The 18847-nt window shown below is 44.4% G+C and overlaps 1 protein-coding gene across 18 annotated transcripts in view; it reads right to left on the minus strand.

Annotated features, from left to right (window-relative positions):
- The window catches only part of TCF7 (transcription factor 7), a 116268-nt gene that overhangs the window by 7266 nt on the left and 90155 nt on the right, over positions 1-18847 (minus strand). For 6 of the 18 annotated variants that reach the window (XR_014544814.1, XM_083600139.1, XM_083600137.1 and 3 more), the window contains 6 exons: positions 18072-18182; positions 17272-17434; positions 15003-15110; positions 6225-6317; positions 1910-1958; positions 218-290 (listed from right to left, as the gene is read on the minus strand). Coding sequence is in view for 13 of the 18 variants with exons in the window: in XM_083600139.1 (XP_083456265.1) it covers positions 218-290; positions 1910-1958; positions 6225-6317; positions 15003-15110; positions 17272-17434; positions 18072-18182 (597 nt within the window). In the remaining 5 variants the exon portion in view is untranslated. Of the gene's footprint in view, positions 1-217; positions 1959-6224; positions 6318-15002; positions 15111-17271; positions 17435-18071; positions 18183-18847 lie in introns of all 18 variants that reach the window. The other 12 variants (XR_014544811.1, XR_014544812.1, XR_014544813.1 and 9 more) reach the window with 4 other exon arrangements.

Consider the following 18847-nt stretch of genomic DNA (forward strand, 5'->3'; position numbering starts at 1 on the left):
TGTTCTTTTCCATCTCAGAAGTAGAAGGCTTTTGGAAGCATCACTCATAAACAGTTGAAATCCATGGAAAACCTAGGCAGGCCATAAGGAGCGCCATTAGTAGTGTTAGGGGCAAGGGCAGCTGCAGAAAAGGGGCATGAAAAATAAAAATTGCACAGCAAAGAACAACCTGCATGGTAAGCAACAAGCTTAGAAAGCAAAGATGTCCAATACACACCTGCACGGTCCACACCAGTCCATTTGTTGGTTGAGACCAAAGCGAGCTCTGCATTTCTTAGGAGAAGCAGGATCTGAGGAAGGAGCATGCGTGGTGGAGAATGGGCAAGGCAGAGGCACAAACAGCAGCAAGAGCAGGAGGAAGAGGAAGAAGAAAAGATGCAGCATCAATTTAGCAGCTGGAGACAAAACTAAACAGGCCACATCAACCCAGTTTCTGCTGGAAGCAGCATCTCTTCAGGAAACAAAGCAGGTTTAGGCAAATACCAAAACTAACCGCATACGGGAGGGCCAAGAATGCAGCGACTGGGAGAACAGTGGTATTAGCTACCCCTCCCAGTTTGTTGTCATTTGCAAATTTGACGAGCATCCCCTCTATTCCTTCATCCAAGTCATTTATAAAGATGTTGAACATCAACAAGCCCAGGACAGAAGTGCAGCACCTCACTTGTCACCTTTTCCCAGAATGATGAGGAACCATGAGGGAGAACTCTTTGGGTTCAGTTATTCAACCAGCTACAAATCCACCTAACAGCTACCTCATCCAACCCACATCTTACCGGCTTCCCCGCAAGAATATGGGGGACTTAGTCAAAAGCCTTGCTGAAATCAAGATACGCTGTGTCCACAGCATTCCCCTTATTCACCAAGCTTGTAACTCCATAAAAAAAAGAAATAACTTGCTTTTGAGAAATCCATGCTGGGTCTTAGAAAAGGATGCGGGGATTACTAAGTGCTCACAGACTGACTGTTAAATTATCTGTTCTAGGACATTCCTGGTATCATCAAGTTGACTGGTTGGTAGTTACCTGGGCCTACTTTTTCCACTTTTTGAAGATGGGGGGGGGGCAACATTTGTCCACCTCTAGTCCACAGGGACCTCACCTGTTCTGTCTGTAGCTAGCTGTTCCCTTACCATCTCTTCTCCTATCCAAAGCACTGCTTGTGCAGTTGGTCTTTCTCCCACTCTGTGTGCCCCCTAACTTTGTTCTAGGAGTTCCCCTCAATCCTGTGGAGCAGATTTGGGGAAAGTGTGCATGGGGGCGGGGGCTTGTATTTCACAAGTGGAAATGCTTGTGCTGATGAGATGCTTTAGCCTGATAGCACCCAAAGATACAGTTCAGAAGTATAAGACTCTCTGAGTTAGGATTCTGCCTGCCCTAGAAATCTAGTTTATGGCAAAATAGTCCCTTCTTGGATAACAGGTTAGGAATTTGCTACTGTACTGCATTTTAAAGACCTTTTGCTTTCTGCATCTTTGCAGAGAACTAGGTGATTGGGAAACTACAACAGTAACAACCACAAAAGCTAATGGCAAGAGGAAGGGGCTAAATTTGATGTGTCAAAATGCAACTAGGAATGAGCTGAATAGTATTCCTTTTCTCTGATGTCAGAGGAGAGCAGACAGGAGAGACAATTGCAGATAGCAGCAAAGCTAGAAGAAATAGCGGTTAGGTCTCATATGAAAATGAAACACAGATTAAAGTTTATAAGCACAGATAGCAACCCAGTCTACAGATGAAATGGAGGTAGTATTAGCATAGATATGGATTACCCCAGTCACATTAAGCCATAGATGCAAATCCGAAGGAAGATTATAGCTATTGTTCAGCTGCCTCAACTAATCCCCTACCAACATAAACAAAGCGTTGGTTACCAGATAATGTACTGGAGTTTGCACCAGTGGATTTACCTGAGTTGGAGTCTTGCTGTTTTTCTCTTGTTCGTCTTTTCTTTTTCCCCTAGAATCAAAGAGAGAGAAAAGGGAGGGAGGGAGAACACAAATCATAAGTGAACAAATACAGGCATATCTTTCCAGAGGGAATAAGGGGGTTGTGGCCAAGGCTCCTACTTTCATCCCTTCCAAACTGCCTGCTTCATTTCTGAACACCATGGATTCTTGCTAATCTAGACCCCTTGTATGGTGTCCAATTGGCAATTGCAGATAGCACCCTCCCCCTAGTGGTCAAAACATGCTCTACAGGCAGTCAGGGACATGTTGTTTAAAAGGTACATCATTTTTACACAAATGCTTCTTCACACCGAAAGAAAACCACAAATGAGATGGATCCACCTATTGCTTTAAACTCTTAATTCAGAAGTAACCCCTCATTAACTCATAGTGCAGCATTCTGCCCAGCCGGCTGAGAGTGGCACCAGCTTGGTAGAGCTTTTGACAGTCTGCCAATTCCAGACCTACATCTTGCAAGCAACAGTTTAGCTGATTTGGGGGAGGAGCCCCTGGGAACTATAGATGTAAAAGAAGGAAAAGCTACGATTACAGTTAAAGCAAGAAATCTCTCTCTGTGTGTGTACACACACACACACACACACACACACACACACACACACACACACCCTTCCCAACATCAGTTAGTATTGGATGTTACTTGGGAACTCCCCTCCCCCCGGAGATTGGTTAGCTATTTATTATGGCTGAAATTAACATATGCTAAAGGCAGATTGCAAATCTAAAAAGAGGTCAAAACAGAGAGCATGGGGAGGCCAGGGACCCTCCCCATAAATGGCCTCATACTGGTAGTTTATTCATTAAATTTTTATGCCATTCCTTTACAGTACACAAAAACAAAAAATCCCAAACTGCACTCTTGCTCATTGTCTCAGGTATTATGGTCCCTGACCATAGCTGGAACAAATTGGTATGAATCCAGCCCCCTTTTCATGCCTACCTGCACATAGATTGTCTCTGGCTTACATTTTGAAATACCGGAAAGACTGCCACTCTTCCCCACAGCTAGGATATATTGAGCTCATAGATGAGGATTGTGCCACAGTCTTTCCTGTGTCCCAAACAGAAAAAAGTGTGCTGCCACCATGGTGCAATGACCTGGCTTAAGGAGCGAACCTAACTTTCTTTATGCACACACACCAGCCATCTGAACAAAGACCAGCTGCATTCTGTGCATATGTGAAGGAATGTATTTCCAGCAAAAGGTTGCTGTGCATGGGTGGAATAAAGTGGACAGTGATCTCATTTTCAGCAGGCTTGCAGCCTACACAAGTTACTTTATCAATGAAAAAGTTCTCTTTTAAAAATGTCTTTTAAGCGGGGGGAGAAATTGGACCGTATTTCAGGAACAGCACATGGAACATCATAGTTAAAAATGAGCTTTGGTCACCAAAGCAACTTGCCTTGAATGAAGAATAATGTCAAAGTAACTATTACAAATAAAAGTGAGATCAACCTAAGGTCTGTTTTTCGTTATTCACATCTTTCTTGCACCAGCATTTGTGATGTCTTCATGCTAGCCTCAGATTTTTCTTGGGCACAGAAACTGCACTCACTAGCAGCTTGAAAAGTGCATAGTATTTGCAAGCTTGGGCAGCCTATTTCACTCAGAAGGAAATCCCTCAAGAGGACACTCGCTGTTGTAAACATGTTGAGGACTGCAGCTTTTTTGTTTTCACTTCCAGAGACGAGATTGCAAACATGGAGCACAACAAAGCCTTTTCCATTTTAAGTTCAAACAGTGTTTAAACATGTTTGTCATTAGCGAGGCACAAAAACCGCTTCACTGATGAAAGCAGGCAAAATCAAACCAGATTGTCTTTCCTTACACTCCTCTCCATATAGTATTGATTTTGCTTGCATTGGGAGGCCTACATTATTACGCAGCTGCCCAACACTACAATTAAAACATAATGCTGGTGGCAGTTACTGTCTTACAAGCTCTGTGCCAGCGTTGGCTGTAAGATGGAAACATGTTTTAAATCCATGTGTATGGTTTTGGGAAACTGTCTTGAGTTGCCACATACAGTTTTTGGACTGCCTCTCCAATGCTGAAAATCCATTCTAACATTTTAAGACAGCTAGTGGTGGTATCCTTATGGACATTTCCCATTGGAATGGCCGTGGGGTTTTGCATATCTGAATGCTTCCCTACATCAAATGTTGCAGCACATGGAAAGCTAGCATGACAAGGAACAAGGTTCTAGCCAAGTGTTCTCTCTGATGTACGAGCTTTCTACTTGCATTTGATTTTTGATGTGCTCCTCCACTGGCCTTGAGTTCTAAAGACGGCACGGCACATTATGCTCTAACCTGAAAGCCCAACTGCTGCTGCTTCTGTGCAAACTGGGCTAGAGGGCACCATTTGCAATAGAGGAGCTTTGGGCAGGAGAAGAGCACTTCACCCTTCCCTTCCTTCAGCTGCCCCTTAGCTGCATCTGCTTTCTCCCATTTCCAGGCTCAGGACACACGTTTGCAGCAGAAACACTGGACGGGGTAAAAGCAGCTTGCTGAGTTGCAGAGGAAAACAGACTAGTGGAAAGTTAAAACACCTTCCTCCTTCCAGAGCTGCTCTGTTGCAAATTGCGCCCCTCATTCTTTGCACAGGAGAAACGGAAGATAAAAAGCCAAGTCAGAGCTTGATGTCCTGCACCAAATAACAGGCATAAGGAGGCCTTGACTGTTGGCTGCAGTCAAGGAAGACGGCGCATCGAGCTGTTTCTCCTGTGGGAACATAGGAAGCTGCCTTATACAGTACTGAATCAGACTGCACTGACTTGGCAGCTCTGCAAGATTTAAGACAGGTGGTCTCTCCCAGCCCTACCTAGAGTTGCCAGGGATTGAATCTGGGACAGCCTGCATTCAAAGAAGGTGCTCTGCCACTGAGCCACGATCCTTCCCCTAAGAAAAGCTCAGGTCCTCCTGCCACCAGTCACCAAGAAGAACCAAAAGCCAGATTTCTAGCTGCTTTACCAACTGCTTCCACCAGAAAGCATCAACTACCAGTAGGCGAGAGGGGAACCAGTACCAGACTCTCCCATTAGCCTTTTGGATTAATACAACAATTGCTCTGTTTACTATTGCTCTCCCTGGGGGTAGGGTGGGCTACAAAACATGCATGACTCTGACAGCCTGAATAAGTTACTAGGATGGGGGAAGGCAGAAGTCCTATGGATAGACTTCTGGAGAGTCCCTTCAGGCTTCCTCTTTTTCAGTTTCGCTGAGGCAAAAAGCCAAGGTGGCTTATCCATGTACACCCCGCGTGGGAATGGAATTCAGTTAAGGAAGGGGGTTAGAATGCATGGGCTGTCACCTTAGTGCACAAGCTGACTAGCAAAAGCCACAGGTAAGACAAAATCCTGGCATGGACAGTAGTATCTTAAGAGAGGCAATATGTATGTGCAAGACACACAAACCTTCACAACCCATGATCATTACCAGATGCTGGGGACAAGCAAAGGGATGGGCACCAACTTCATGCCTTGCTTGTGGGTTTCCTGGAGGGCTCTGCCTGGCCACTGCTGGAAACTAAGATGCTGGACCAGATGGACCTTTGTTGGTTGGATCCAGAAAGAGCAACCCCATTGTTATTAAAAAATATATTCATGCAATGACACCTCAAATCAGTAGAGTCTGCATTATTTCCTTGTGGGATGCAAACAATCCATCCTTTGTCTACTTTGCTGCATCCAATTCAAATTTAAATAAAATAATGTCCGCAGCATTTGCAGCTCAGAAGGCTGATTGTGTTCAAAATGAAATTGCCACTCCAAAAAAAATAAATAAATCTTGATGGTCACCTTTGACCACGTGCAAAGCCAATACGTTCCAGGTCATGGGTGCATTGTTTTTACTGCTTTTAAAGGAAAGCCACACTGTCCAACCTGCAAACCCTCAATTTATTTGTTCTGTTCTGTGCAAGCGTTTTCCTGAAACCAATGCTCCCAAGGGCAATGGTTTGTTTTTGAAGCTGATCAGATATTAACGACCTATTTGCCTAAAAAAAGGAAAGTGCTGTCATGAAGCGTCCACTCGCTTCACTGATGCACAAGCTCGCCACAAGCACACATAGCCCACTGATTGTTTCCCTTCAACTCAACAAATTCCACAGCCAATGAGCAATTCTATGGCCATGGAAAAGCTCAGGGCTCCTGGAATTCTGCAGCCAACGCTGGGTTAGGTGGATGCATGAGTGGCAGATGGTTACAGACTCTCACTGCCGTAATGCAGAAGGACATTCGCTGCAGAATTCGCTTACCCTTGCCGCGGAAACCGGCCCCGAGGTGCTGCTGAATTCCAGGGGCCCTGAGTTAAACTTTGTGTGATCACGGGACGAAGAGCCTGAAGAAGACTGAAGAGCAAGGGGGAAAGCGTTAAAAGAGCAGCTGCGGGGAGCACTGAAACAATGCACCAAATACGTACACAAAGCACATCAGGAAGCAGACAGAAAAACAACCTAGCAGAGAGCCTATACAGAGAACAGCACCCCAGCCCAGCTAATTCAAACAAGCCATTTGTGCAGCTGAAAAGGAACCTTGGAAACTATAAGCACCTCGAGTCACAAAATGGCAGATGAATTTTGAAGGCCTTGGAGGGAAGAAGCAGACATACAGTGGTACCTCGGGTTACATACGCTTCAAGTTACAGACTCCGCTAACCCAGAAATATTACCTCGGGTTAAGAACTTTGCTTCAGGATAAGAACAGAAATCGTGCTCCGGTGGCGCAGCGGCAGCAGGAGGCCCCATTAGCTAAAGTGGTGTTTCAGGTTAAGTAGTTTCAGGTTAAGAACGGACCTCCGGAACGAATTAAGTTCTTAACCTGAGGTACCACTGTACATTTATTTTCTTTTTTTAACCATTGGGTATTTACTATTTTGGGTCACATCTGATGTAAAAAATAGTAACAGTACTGTGGGTTTACAGACAGAATAGTTGTAGCCAGCTAGCAGGTCACCTCTGCTTAGTCTTCACACACCATGAAGCACCTCTTGAAAATCCTGCAGATACTTAGGAGGGGCCAAAACACACACCAAACCTCAAGTGGGCCACATCCCACGGTGCACTTCTGGGAAGGGCTTTTGATCCAGCAGAAGCTTTTGCTAATGGAAAAGTAGAATTTTTGCTGATTCCCCCTGCAGCCTCCTCAATGTCACTCCCTGCCCCCATTCTAGAAGGAGGTGAAGGAGGCATCAACACACTAAGGGCTCATCCACACTCCCACTTCTCCCATGCCCAGAAAGCACAGGTTAGAGCAGTTTCCCCCTTGCCCCACTCCTTTTCTAGGGGAAACCTGCTCTTTAAATTGGATTGAGTGTGGCCATGCACAGCTGCAGTTCATGTACAGGATTTCCCTGTGGATTGTGAATCCATGTTGATTCCCCCACCCTCTGCTGTGCTTGGCACATTTTCCATCAGGTTGTTTTTATCTCCAGAAGACTTGGAAAGTCTTCTGCTGACCAACCCTTTTAGTGAACATCACTTTTTAATAACATATAGAAAGAGTACTGGGAAATGATGCCCTTATATTTGTTCTTAATAAAACTACATTTTGGGACTTTAATATTTCTTTACTTAAAAACACACACAAAAACAAAACAAAACACAAAGCAGCAGCCTAACAGAAATGTCTTCAAATAAGATGCGTCAATGGAGAGCTATTAGGAAAGAGTATTAGAAAAGTAGCCATAGCAACACAAGAGCAAGAGACCATGCATTAATTAAGGAAGCCTTTTTGCAAAAGACTTAAGACATTTAGGCTGGTGTTTTCAGTGAGCGGAATCCAACGTTGCATGAACAGATGTCTGCTAATGCCGCTGAACTTTGTCTTCCTCTCTTCCCCCCTGCAGTCCCCTATGAACCCTCAAAATCTGGCTGGAACATCCCCATGGGTTACAGAACCAATTTGAGGGTGTGTAGAGGGCTGCAGGGGGAAGGAAATGAAGGTGAAGTTTCGTTGCACATGCAGAAGTCTGTTCAATTTGCACATGGACAGAGTTAGATGCAACCCCGTTATTTCACCCCTATGTCCAGGGGTGTCAACTTGAATAAAATACATGAGAAGAACAGGTAAGTGCCTTTGGCCGATTAATATTCTACAGCCTTTAAAAAGTGCCTGTGGGAAGTGGGGGTTAATATTTTGCTGTTTGTTTTACTTATTTACTTGCTTTTTATCCTGTATTTTATTCTGTGAACTGCCCTGAGATCTTACGATGAAAGGCGGTATATAATAAAATCAATCAATCAATCACATGATGCGGTGCACACACGCTACTTGAATGGCAATGTCCATCAACTTTGGGGCAAATAGTTGGCTCCTTTGCACGTATCTGTTGTTTTCCTCAGCAATTATTAAAGAAACGCCACTCAGTGCTTTCATTGGTTCAGTCACTGAATATGTGTCATCAAGGATTGTTAGAAAGATGTTGGAAAAAGAAAATTAGGTGGTTTTGGCAGAAATGATATAAAGGATTAAGTAAAAATGAACTGATGAAATTGATGAAAGAGAGAGCGCAAAATTACAATATATTAAAATAAATTATTAAGGTTAAAAAAAAGGCTGGAAGGATTTGCTGAAAGGAAAAATTTTGAACTAGAATACAAAAATGGGAGGTGTGAGGAGGTCAAGGAAATAAGTAAAAGAAGAAAGTTATGTAAAAAAAAAAAGAATATGTGTCATCCTTTGCTTTCTCATGAGTTGCTTCACAAGCTTCGTGAACAAAGCTGGCTTGGGAGTCATGGCTGCTGGTGGGGTTGCTGTTTTAGACCTGCAAACGTTTAAATACAACTCCTTGTACTCTACGTAAAGGTAGAAAAGCTCCTAAGTGTGGGAGTGAATTCATTTCCTGCCTGACAAGTCATATGATGGCAAGCTGACCTAAATTCTTCCTTCTCCTCCTCCTCCCTTCAGGGATAGAGCTTAACAGTCAGTGTGGGCAGGGTGGCAGAGACATTCCCAAAGCAGCTGCTTCCTGGCTTCCAGCATAAGCACTTTTGGGCCTGGGCCTAGTCTACTCCTAAGCCTTCCCATTGACTGTTCATTTGACAGGGGAGGGAAACATGCAGTGCCCAGAAGTCAGGCAGTCACTTTCACGAACTGATTTCCTTATATTAAGCCAGCCCACATCACTGGTCTTGTTGCTCTGAGGCAGAACACTCAGTCCTTCGAGGTTAAATACTGTAACTCGGGGTCCCTCAACCTTGTTATGGCTGTGGATTCTCCAATATATGTTTGAGAAATTGCCAGGGGTGCCATTGCAAAACGGGCATTCGCTGATGTTTTGCCGCTGCAACAAAGCAGCTCTCCAAAGCCACAGAAGATAAAGTGGCAAATCTCAGCAACAAAGCAACTTGCTCAAGAAACCTGAGTACAAGGTGGCAATCCTATGCATGCATACAGGGGAGTAAATTCCATTGAATTTTGTCCCCTTTGCCCCACATTTCACTCTGTAGTCTTTCCCAACTCTGCTAGCTGAGAAGCTTCAACTGAACATATCTAGAGTTGGACCTGAAAGTTCTCCCATGCAAAAATTCTTGCATGTGGCCACTTGACCTATTGGCCCTGCCAGATATCCTTTTAATTGCACATTCATGTTGGGGTGGCCATATGCAAACGTCTGCAAAAGTTCTGGGGGAGTAATATTATGTTGGAAGCCACACAGAGTAGCTCGGGCAACCCAGTCAGATGGATGGGGTATAAAAAATTAACAACAACAGCAGCAGTAATGATGATGCTTCATTTTCAATCAGTGCATATCCTGTAACTTCCTGCTGAAATCAAATAACTTTCCATAGCATGAATATTCTAGGTTTCTTTTTCTTATCCCACTTTTGCTGCAGTGTATACGGTCCCTTCCAGACAGCAATAATGGGATGGAATTGCAGAACAAGGAAAGCATAATACATCTACTGTAATCAACACATAGAATAATATACCCGAAAGATAACACCAGTCTAGAGGATCTCTTTGATCACCTCTCCTCTTATCCCTGGGATGAGGATTTGGGATCCCAAGCAATACACCACTACTTCACGGGCATTTTAAGGTGAACACTTAAAGGGTAATATGTTGGCGAAACTAGATGATACAAGGTAGATGTGTAAACGGTCTCTCAAAAATGAAAAGCAAACAGGTGAAGCTGAGCAGAGGGCCATCTATTACCTGCAAACAGGCTCCCTCCAGTGGCAAAAAAATAAAAACAACAGAGAATGGGGCCAGGTTGTTGCCCAACGCTTACTCTCTGCCAGTTCCCAGAGCAGGCTATTTATAAATTAATCTAAATAGGGAATGGTGAAAAAGTTGAAAGGAAACATCTTAGAAGAAAACCATCTGGCTAAAACACTTGAGGAAACGATATGCAAAATCCTCATTTTACATTTAGCTAGATGATTCCAGGCTAAGCTAGTTGCATATCTGCATGGAGGAAAAGATTTGAATTCAGAAATTCTGGGGGACCCTGAGCAGATCTCTGGATGATTTGCAATCGCTGGAGCAAGGATTTCTGACTCTCAATTATTTAACAGCAACCTGACTTTTGCTAAATCCGGCTGCTGAAGTAAAGGAAGCTAACCGTGTGGGTGGACTTCTGCGTAAAAGGGAATGTGAACCTGGTTCAGTTCTGGCACTGAAAACAAATTCCTAGGCTCAGAAAGTGCTCAGTACCCTGTTCTTTAAGGCTAACTATATGTTTCTTGCACAGTAGCCACCAAGCACCAGAGATCTTCCTACTCTTGCTCTAGGCTCACATGCTGCGAAACTACCACCCATGTTGGCATGCACCTGATAGGAAGAGAATGATGCACAGGAGCCAAAGGGCCATAGCTCCGTGGTAGAGCATCTGCTTGCATGCAGGTCTCTGGTTTGATTCCCAGCACCTCCAGGTAGACCTTGGAGAGACCCCTCCTAGCCTGTTGGTGTAGGCAATACTGAGCAAGATGGACCAGTGGTCCGACTCGGAATAAGACAGCTGCCTATGTAAATTTGGTGACATGCGCTTGTGCAGGAAGTTGGGATGTAGAGCTACCTGACAATGGAGCACAAACTGCGTTTGCGGGGTGCTGAGTCTACAGGGAAGATGCATGCAGACAGCCCTGCCCAGCCAACTACAGGCTTTTAAACACTGCAGCTGCACTCTGGGGTGGAAAAGCAGCTCACAGAGTTGGCACATAATAATAATAATATGATTTATTTATACCCCGTCCATCTGGCTAGGCCTCCTCAGCCACTCTGGGCAGCTCCCAACAGAATATTATTATTAGTAATAATAAAAAGTGGTAAAACATCAAACATTAAAAACTTCCCTAAATGTATACAGGGCTCATTGATGGGCACATGCCCCATAATTGCATGTTCATGTGCATTGACAAGTTACGAGGAGGGTGTGGGAAGCCCTTTCTTAAAAAATTTAAAATTTCAACGCTGCCAACCAGGCATGCATCAACGAAAACAACTTGGATGAACCTCTTTTAATGAGATATAAGCTCTCACATATGGTGGTTTTTTTGGGGGGGTGGGACAGACAGGAAGTACAGTTGCAAACTGCAACTTCCTTTCCCAATTGTCTCTCAAATTTAAAGCAAAGAAGTGTTGGCCTGGCAGGACCACTAGAAACAGGTACAGACAGAGTGCTGTAGTGGTTAGAGTGCTGAGTCTATGACCCGAGAGACCAGGGTTCAAATCTCTATCTTCTGCCACTAAACTCACTGGGTGTGAACTTAGGCCAGTGGCCAACTCCCAGCCCAAACTACCTCAAAGGGTTGTTGTGAGGGTAATATGGAAACGGAGAGCCATGTATACACCACTTTGAATTCCTTGGAGGAGAGGTGGGATACAAATTTGATAAATGTATGATAGAATGAAGGCAAATCAATGAACTGTAGAGTTCAAAGAAGCTTGGATGATGCTGGGTTCACTCAGACAGCCTCCTAAACCCCCAAGATCTTTGGCACACATTTCAGAAAGAGAAGGGAACTATCAAATTTGAAGTATTTGCTTCAGTTCAGCTATCAGCCGACATTTGGGCAGTATTTGCCTTCTTTAAATCCTGGGCTTTTGTCACCTTCCTTGGATGGGATCAGAAGAGGCAATGGAAGCAAACAGGACCTAGCAATGTGAACCTGGGAAATGCAAAATGCAGAGTCAGCATGAGCCAAAAGCAAACGCGGAACATGATGTTGGGGCAAGCCGTGAACAAGATGGATTGAGCAATATTAATCTCTCGCCTGGTAAGTGTATGATCATGTCAAACAAAAGTTAAGTATGACATATCACCCAAGAGAGAATACATGTTTATTTGCATTGATATAATTAAGAGCTCTAAGACAAATATGGGTGTGGTTATTATTATTAGCTGCGAGTCTCTTCTCTCTGTGCATTTTAATTTCTCTTGAGGGCCTTTTTTCTGATGACCATAAATCTAGTGCAAGCTCATATAAATTAAAAAGAAACCACTGCTTATTACCTCACAGCTTTCCTGCCTATTTCGCACTGTGAGCACCTGGAGACAGACAGTAGGAAAGTGGGTATTACCATGAACTTCTAAACAGGGAGTGCAAACCCTCAAACTAAAGTGTCTCCACAGTGTAAACAGATAAATTACTAGTTATGAAACAGACCCTTAATATGCTAAGTTTCAATCAAACAAGAAACTGAATATATTGGAGTCACACCTCATTAGCAGTTGTTGCACTTTGATTCCTTTGGCCAGCTCCAGATGTTGGACATTTGCCGGGGGCTCAAGCCCAACATGGAGGAGACCACTGCCCAGACAGTACTACCTTTCCCACTTTGCAAAGAGTATCCAAAAAGATCCGATGCAGCATTAAGAGAATTCTCAGTTTTTATGTGCTGCCTCTTCAGGGTTAAGGCGGCTTACTGATGGCTGCATGGCTCAGGGCCCTCATATCCTGAAACCAACACTATTTAATATGATGATAATAATAAAAACCATATTTTTCCACTACTATCTTGCCTACTACAATTTAAAGAAGGGCAAAAAGGGGAGGGGGAGAAAGAGATCAGAGATTAAAAGTTTAGGAGAAATGTTTTTGGATGTTGTGTTTAGCTAGCAAGGAGGGAGGCATACAGAGCACAAGGGCCTCTGAGACCCATAGAAAGAGGGGATGCAAAGAAGTAGAAGAAAATAAGAGTTTGGACTTGATATCCTGCCTTTCACTCCCCTTAAGGAGTCTCAAAGCGGCTAACATTCTCCTTTCCCTTCCTCCCCCACAACAAACACTCTGTGAGGTGAGTGGGGCTGAGAGACTTCAGAGAAGTGTGACTGGCCCAAGGTCACCCAGCAGCTGCATGTGGAGGAGCGGAGACGCAAACCCGGTTCCCCAGATTACGAGTCTACCGCTCTAAGCACTACACCACACAGGCGCAGGAAAGATGGAGGCAGAAGCACTAACACAGGGTTGGGGAAGCTGAGGCCCTCTGGATATGGTTGGACTCCCAACTCCCATCTGCCACCAGGCATTCTTATTTCTTCCCTTCCAATATATATTTTTATTCTGTTATTTATTTATTTATTAAATTTATATACTGCCCTTCATCCAAATATCACAGGGCAGTTTACATATATAATCACTTTAGCCACCCAAACTAACAGGGAGCAAACACAGATACCCACAACCACTCTCTATGTAGATATTAATATCAGGTATACGTAACTTTATCTGGATTGCACTCTGCTACATCTGGGCTAAAAAGAGCTGTTGAATAACAGCTACAGCATGACAATGTTCAATCTGCTGGAAATATTGTGATGTATTATAGTTCATTAAATTAACCCCCTAAACCCAGTAGTTTCAGAAGAGTTTACTGCAGCGACCCTCCAGCAGTGACAGAACTACATTTTGGGGGCCCTGAACCTTGAACTGTCATGGGGGCCCCTTTGCCACCAGCAACAAGGTCTGAGTAAGTCCTGTTATCGTCTTCAATGGGATTGTTCCGTGACAGATCACCACACCTTTATAACACTTGTGCTACCGACTCTCTAACTTTGGGATTGTTGAAATACTGACAATAAAATAACAATTTGAGTCACGCCACTCAAATTGGGTCTACTAGACCCAAAGATCAATGTGGACTCAAGTTGCTTCTGGGCTCCCTCCAGGATTAGGGCCCTGGAGCCTAAGCTTCATTAGTTTCATAGTAGATCCACTCCTGCCCTCCAGTTAAATTTGTATCTCTGTTGGTTCCTTTGAACACCTGGGTGCTAGTCCGGGAAACAGTGTGGTGACCTCCTTGAGATCGGTAGGGGTTTTCCCCAACTCTTTTTAATCTAACTGAAGTGCCTAGATCTTGGTGTTTGTGTACATCAAAAGCAGTTTGCCACGGTGTGTGGGAAGCTGATGTTAAGGTAGGGGAGAAAAGCCAGCAGCCCCACCAAACATTCAGAAGCCTAAAAGTGAAAACCTCTCAGCATTGTTGGCTGCCTTGCGTCTAATGTCAACCTGACCATCTATCTATATATATGTCCCTGTGATCTAACTCTTTGGGAATTGCTTCTCTGAATTTGCACACTATCTGTGAGAAAAATTGCTGTAAACCATTATCTGCAAAAGAAGTCCTCTTCAGGGATTTGACCTGGAGCCCTGTGGGCTAAAGTGGGTGTGGTGGGAGTGGCACATGGCTTCTCCCCCCCCCTCCCAAATCTGACCTTCACTTGCATACTGTGAAAGTCTGAAGGTTTCTTTTAAAAAACAACAACAGCAACACACGAGTGCATTTGGGTGCATAAGCTTACAAGCTTCTCTGATACTGGAAATCCTGAGAAGGCATTTGCCCAAGCACACTTGCAAAGCTCCTTTCAGACCTCCATCCCAAACAAGTGAAGGTCAGGCATGGAGGGGCTGTGTGTGACGCCCATGCTCCCAGTTCCCCATCCCACTTTTGCGATGCTCGTGCCCCCTTCCCACTTCAGCCTCTCCCATGCCCAGGCTGAATGTCTGGAAAGGGACACAGTTTGAAAGGCAACATCAAAACTTCATGGACATATGATTCTCACGAGGCCACCAGAGACCCAGAGTACTCACGTAGTTATCTCTTGCAGACCAGCCGGGGTAGAGCTGCATGTGGAGCTGCCTTTCCTTGCGGGCCAGTTCATAGTACTTGGCTTGTTCCTCCCGTGACAGCGCGTGCCACTGAAACAGAAACCACAGAAAGCCGTGAGACACCAAGAGACACCACCCCTCTGATCAGAAAAGAGCAAATGCTAAGAGTGGATACCAGACATCAGGTTTGGGGAACCGTTGACCCTGCAGATGTTGCTGAACTGCACCTCCCATCAGCTCCAATGGCTAGGGATGATGGGAGGTGTGGCTAGCAGCACCTGGAGGGCCATATGGAAAACAGTTTCCACATATGGAAACAGTGCTGAGGCAGCTCACAACCACTTCTGAGAGGACCAGCAATACCACCCTGAATCAGAAAACAGAAAGTTTCTGGAATTTTGGAAGGCAAGGGAATAATTTAATGAAGTTTCCATTGGTATCAATGGGAAATCGTTAATGTTTGTACCCATACCAAGTGGTGGTGGTGATGGTAGTGGAGATTTTCAGGTGGGTTGCAGCTGGGGAGAGTAGATAAAGCTCTCCTCCCTATGCACTGCAGACAATTACCTGCCCCACCCCCAGAACCTGTAATCAACTAAAGAAATGCTAGATGCTGAGGTGCCTGCTGCATATTAAGCAAAGACTTAGTTTGGTCCTTATACATCATTACTCCAGTCACTGTAATGTAGTTGCACACTGCTCTCTGTTTTTATTCAAATAGACCGCTGTGTGCAGGGAGCAGGAAGCCTTTGCCATATAACCAGAAAGCAACAGTCTCTTATTTCTAGACATGAACGGTGAAGCATTTTGACTGCTCAAGTAAGACAAAACTGTTTTGGGAAAATGGAGAAGCCCACATTGGACTAAACAACCATTTATTTTCGTGGGTTTTCTCCTCCTTTGGCTTCTACAAAACAAACAAAAGTACAGGAAAAACTAGGTCTTTACTTACAAAATTTAAAATCAGAGTTATAATGTAGAGTTCTTGGGATTAAATTTAAAGTTGTGTGGCTCAGTGGTTTGTGCTCACAGAAACAAGGGAAAGTTGTATGCCAAGGTTAAGGGGGGGGGGAGAGGAATCCAGTAAATCCACTGATCATGAACTTGGGGAACCCAGAGTCAAATCCTTGCTCAACCATAGACTCACTGAGTGGTCCACTGGTAGGTCCCAAGGCCTCACTCAAAAGTTCCCCACTTACACAGTGAAAATCATTGGGACTTGTCTCACACAGTTTTGCAGACGCGTGCTTTGTGAAGTGAAAAGCACTTTACATGTTAGAAGTGATCCAGAAACAATTGTGGAGTCTTAGCTGAAAACATATTGCTGCAGCTTAAATTTCCTGACAACATAGCAGCCTTGGAAAACCCCAATAATAAAATAAATTATGCTCAGTGATGTGAGGAGTGGCATGCAGTCTGACACAGGTGGCAGCAGGCTGGCAAAAGACAATAAAACACAAAGCAAGGTGTTGAAGGCTTTCCTTGGCAGTTCCTACAGCAACGTACGGTTCCTTGAGACAATCTATGAAATTCATTATAGTGGATCTTGGAAGCCCACATAAATGCACTCAGTGGAAGACATTTAGGCTATATAGGGAGGAGGTGGAGTAAAAGCACGGAGTCCTTGGCTCCCTAAGTTTCTGCTGACCCTTTCAGATTCTGCTGCAAGTCTGTAATACAGTATGCCAGGCCACTACAACTAAGAGAGTGGTTTCAAAACCATTAATGAGTATCCTAAAGAAAAGAAATACCCTGCATGGGCCACAATCATCAGTCCCAGCTTCACTCGAGAGGACACCCACACCCACACACCCCATTGACCTCCTTGCTAAACATGGTTACCCTAATAGCAGCAAAGCAGCCTGTCCACAGTGCTGTGGGAACCTCCAGCTAATTCAGCTTGCAAATGGCCATTTGGAAATCTACACCACCAAGCATGAAAGGCCAGCCATGTTCCACCATCTTTACCAACCCAGTGGAGTTGGGTCTGCATTTGCTCTTCAGGAGGCTGGATGAAGCCTGTGCTCAGATCCTGCTTGTAGGCTTCCCACAGACATCAGGTTGGGTGCTGTGAGAACAATATGGTGGACTAGATAGGCTTGATCTTCTAGTCAAGGTTCTCTTCATGTTCTTAAACCATGGATCCAAAAAGCCCACGGCCTCTGGAAGTACTGAAGATGCATTTGCTAGCGCATATCCATGACGCCTCCCTAGTCATCAGAACACCCCCACCTCCTTTTTGTGCTCTTACCCGCCTTCCTAATATCTGATTGATGGCTGCACTTTCTTTCAAGGTGCACTCAGCAATGACTGTCCCCCGCATCTCTTTCATATACAGCATGAAAGCGTTCAGAGGCTTCTTGATGGTAGGCTTCTTGGCTTCCTTCTCTCTCTTTGGTTCTGGTTGTGATTTCCTTGCCGGAAACAGGAAAAAACAACAACCGGTTAGTAAAAAAGAACTGAGTGGTAACCGGAAATCTTGGCTGCTGGGAGAAGACTAAAATCCATGAGCCAAAACTTAGATTTAATTATATATATTAACAGTAAAATACAGACTCCAGCAATGGCCTAGTAGCTACCATTGGAGACACAACACTGGACTTTGTACAGTCCTGATTTGGCACAGACAGATATTACCTGTGATTTATTAAATTTGAGGCAAAACCCACTGCATTTACTGTTCCAATTTACAGAACTGTAAATGGTCTGCATCTGGGCTGGGGACCTCTGTGGTCCTCCAGGTGTTGTTGGACTCCAACTTCCATCAGCCCCAGCCCGCATTCTCAATGGTCAGGGATGATGGCACAGGAATCTAGAAACATTTGAAGGGCATCAGTTTCCCCACCCTCATCGAAACAGGCCTTGGGGCAGGGGGAAGCAGAGTGGCTGAGAGAGGCATGAAATGTCATCCTCCTAGCTACCTTTTCCCCATTGGAAGTGGCACCATACTGGCTCTGCTTTGCCAAGGAGAAGCAGCTTCAAAAAGTTGCAAAATGGATGCGGAATTATATCGTTCCAGCCTAAGCGTTCTCTCAAGACCTGGTCACTTACATGCTCCGGTCGTAATGGTCAAACTCTTGTTTCCCAGAGGGAGATGTGATACCCGGGTGCGGGATTCCTGTGGTGTGCATTCCAGAGCCGAGCATCAAGGGATGTGTGATCCTGTAACATAAAGCATGTTTGTGACTGCCTGGGCTTTTTAACAGATTACATACCTCCTGGGTTTCAAACTGCAGTTGGACTCATGCTAATTAAATGAGAGAGAAAGAGAGAGAGAGAGAGAGGACCACCTTTAAGAATGCTCAGTAGACTGATATTAAAACGGAATGGTTGCATATTCAATGACAATTCCAAAAAACACACAGCAGCGGAAACATGGGTTTCTAAAAGCTTACGCAGCTGCAAAAGGTCTGTAGCATGGATCCTTAGTTATATTCTGTGGAGCTGCCACATTCTGGAACAGGGCCATTGAATTAAGACAGGCAACACTGGGACGTTTAGCAATGGCAATCCTACCTAATGATTTGTTTTTCAAGTGTTTGGGAGACAGAGGTTTGCCCACTAGGTGGCACTCTTTGAATTTTTCCTTCTATATTCATAGTAGCAACTGAGCAGGAGCCCATTAACTGAGTACAATTTACATGTGAAGTAACTCTTACATCCATTTGCATTATCCTAGGCCATCCTGACATTCTGTAGTACTAGCAGTTGTAGAAATAATAATTTATAATTTATACCCCACCCACCTGGCTGGGTTTCTGTAAGTGAAGCATTCTTCCTGAACTATAATAACACCCAAGAGTGCTGCATCGCAGCTCTTGACGAAG

Source organism: Podarcis filfolensis (genome assembly GCF_964270895.1).
Source record: "Podarcis filfolensis genome assembly, chromosome: 2".
NCBI lineage: Eukaryota > Metazoa > Chordata > Lepidosauria > Squamata > Lacertidae > Podarcis > Podarcis filfolensis.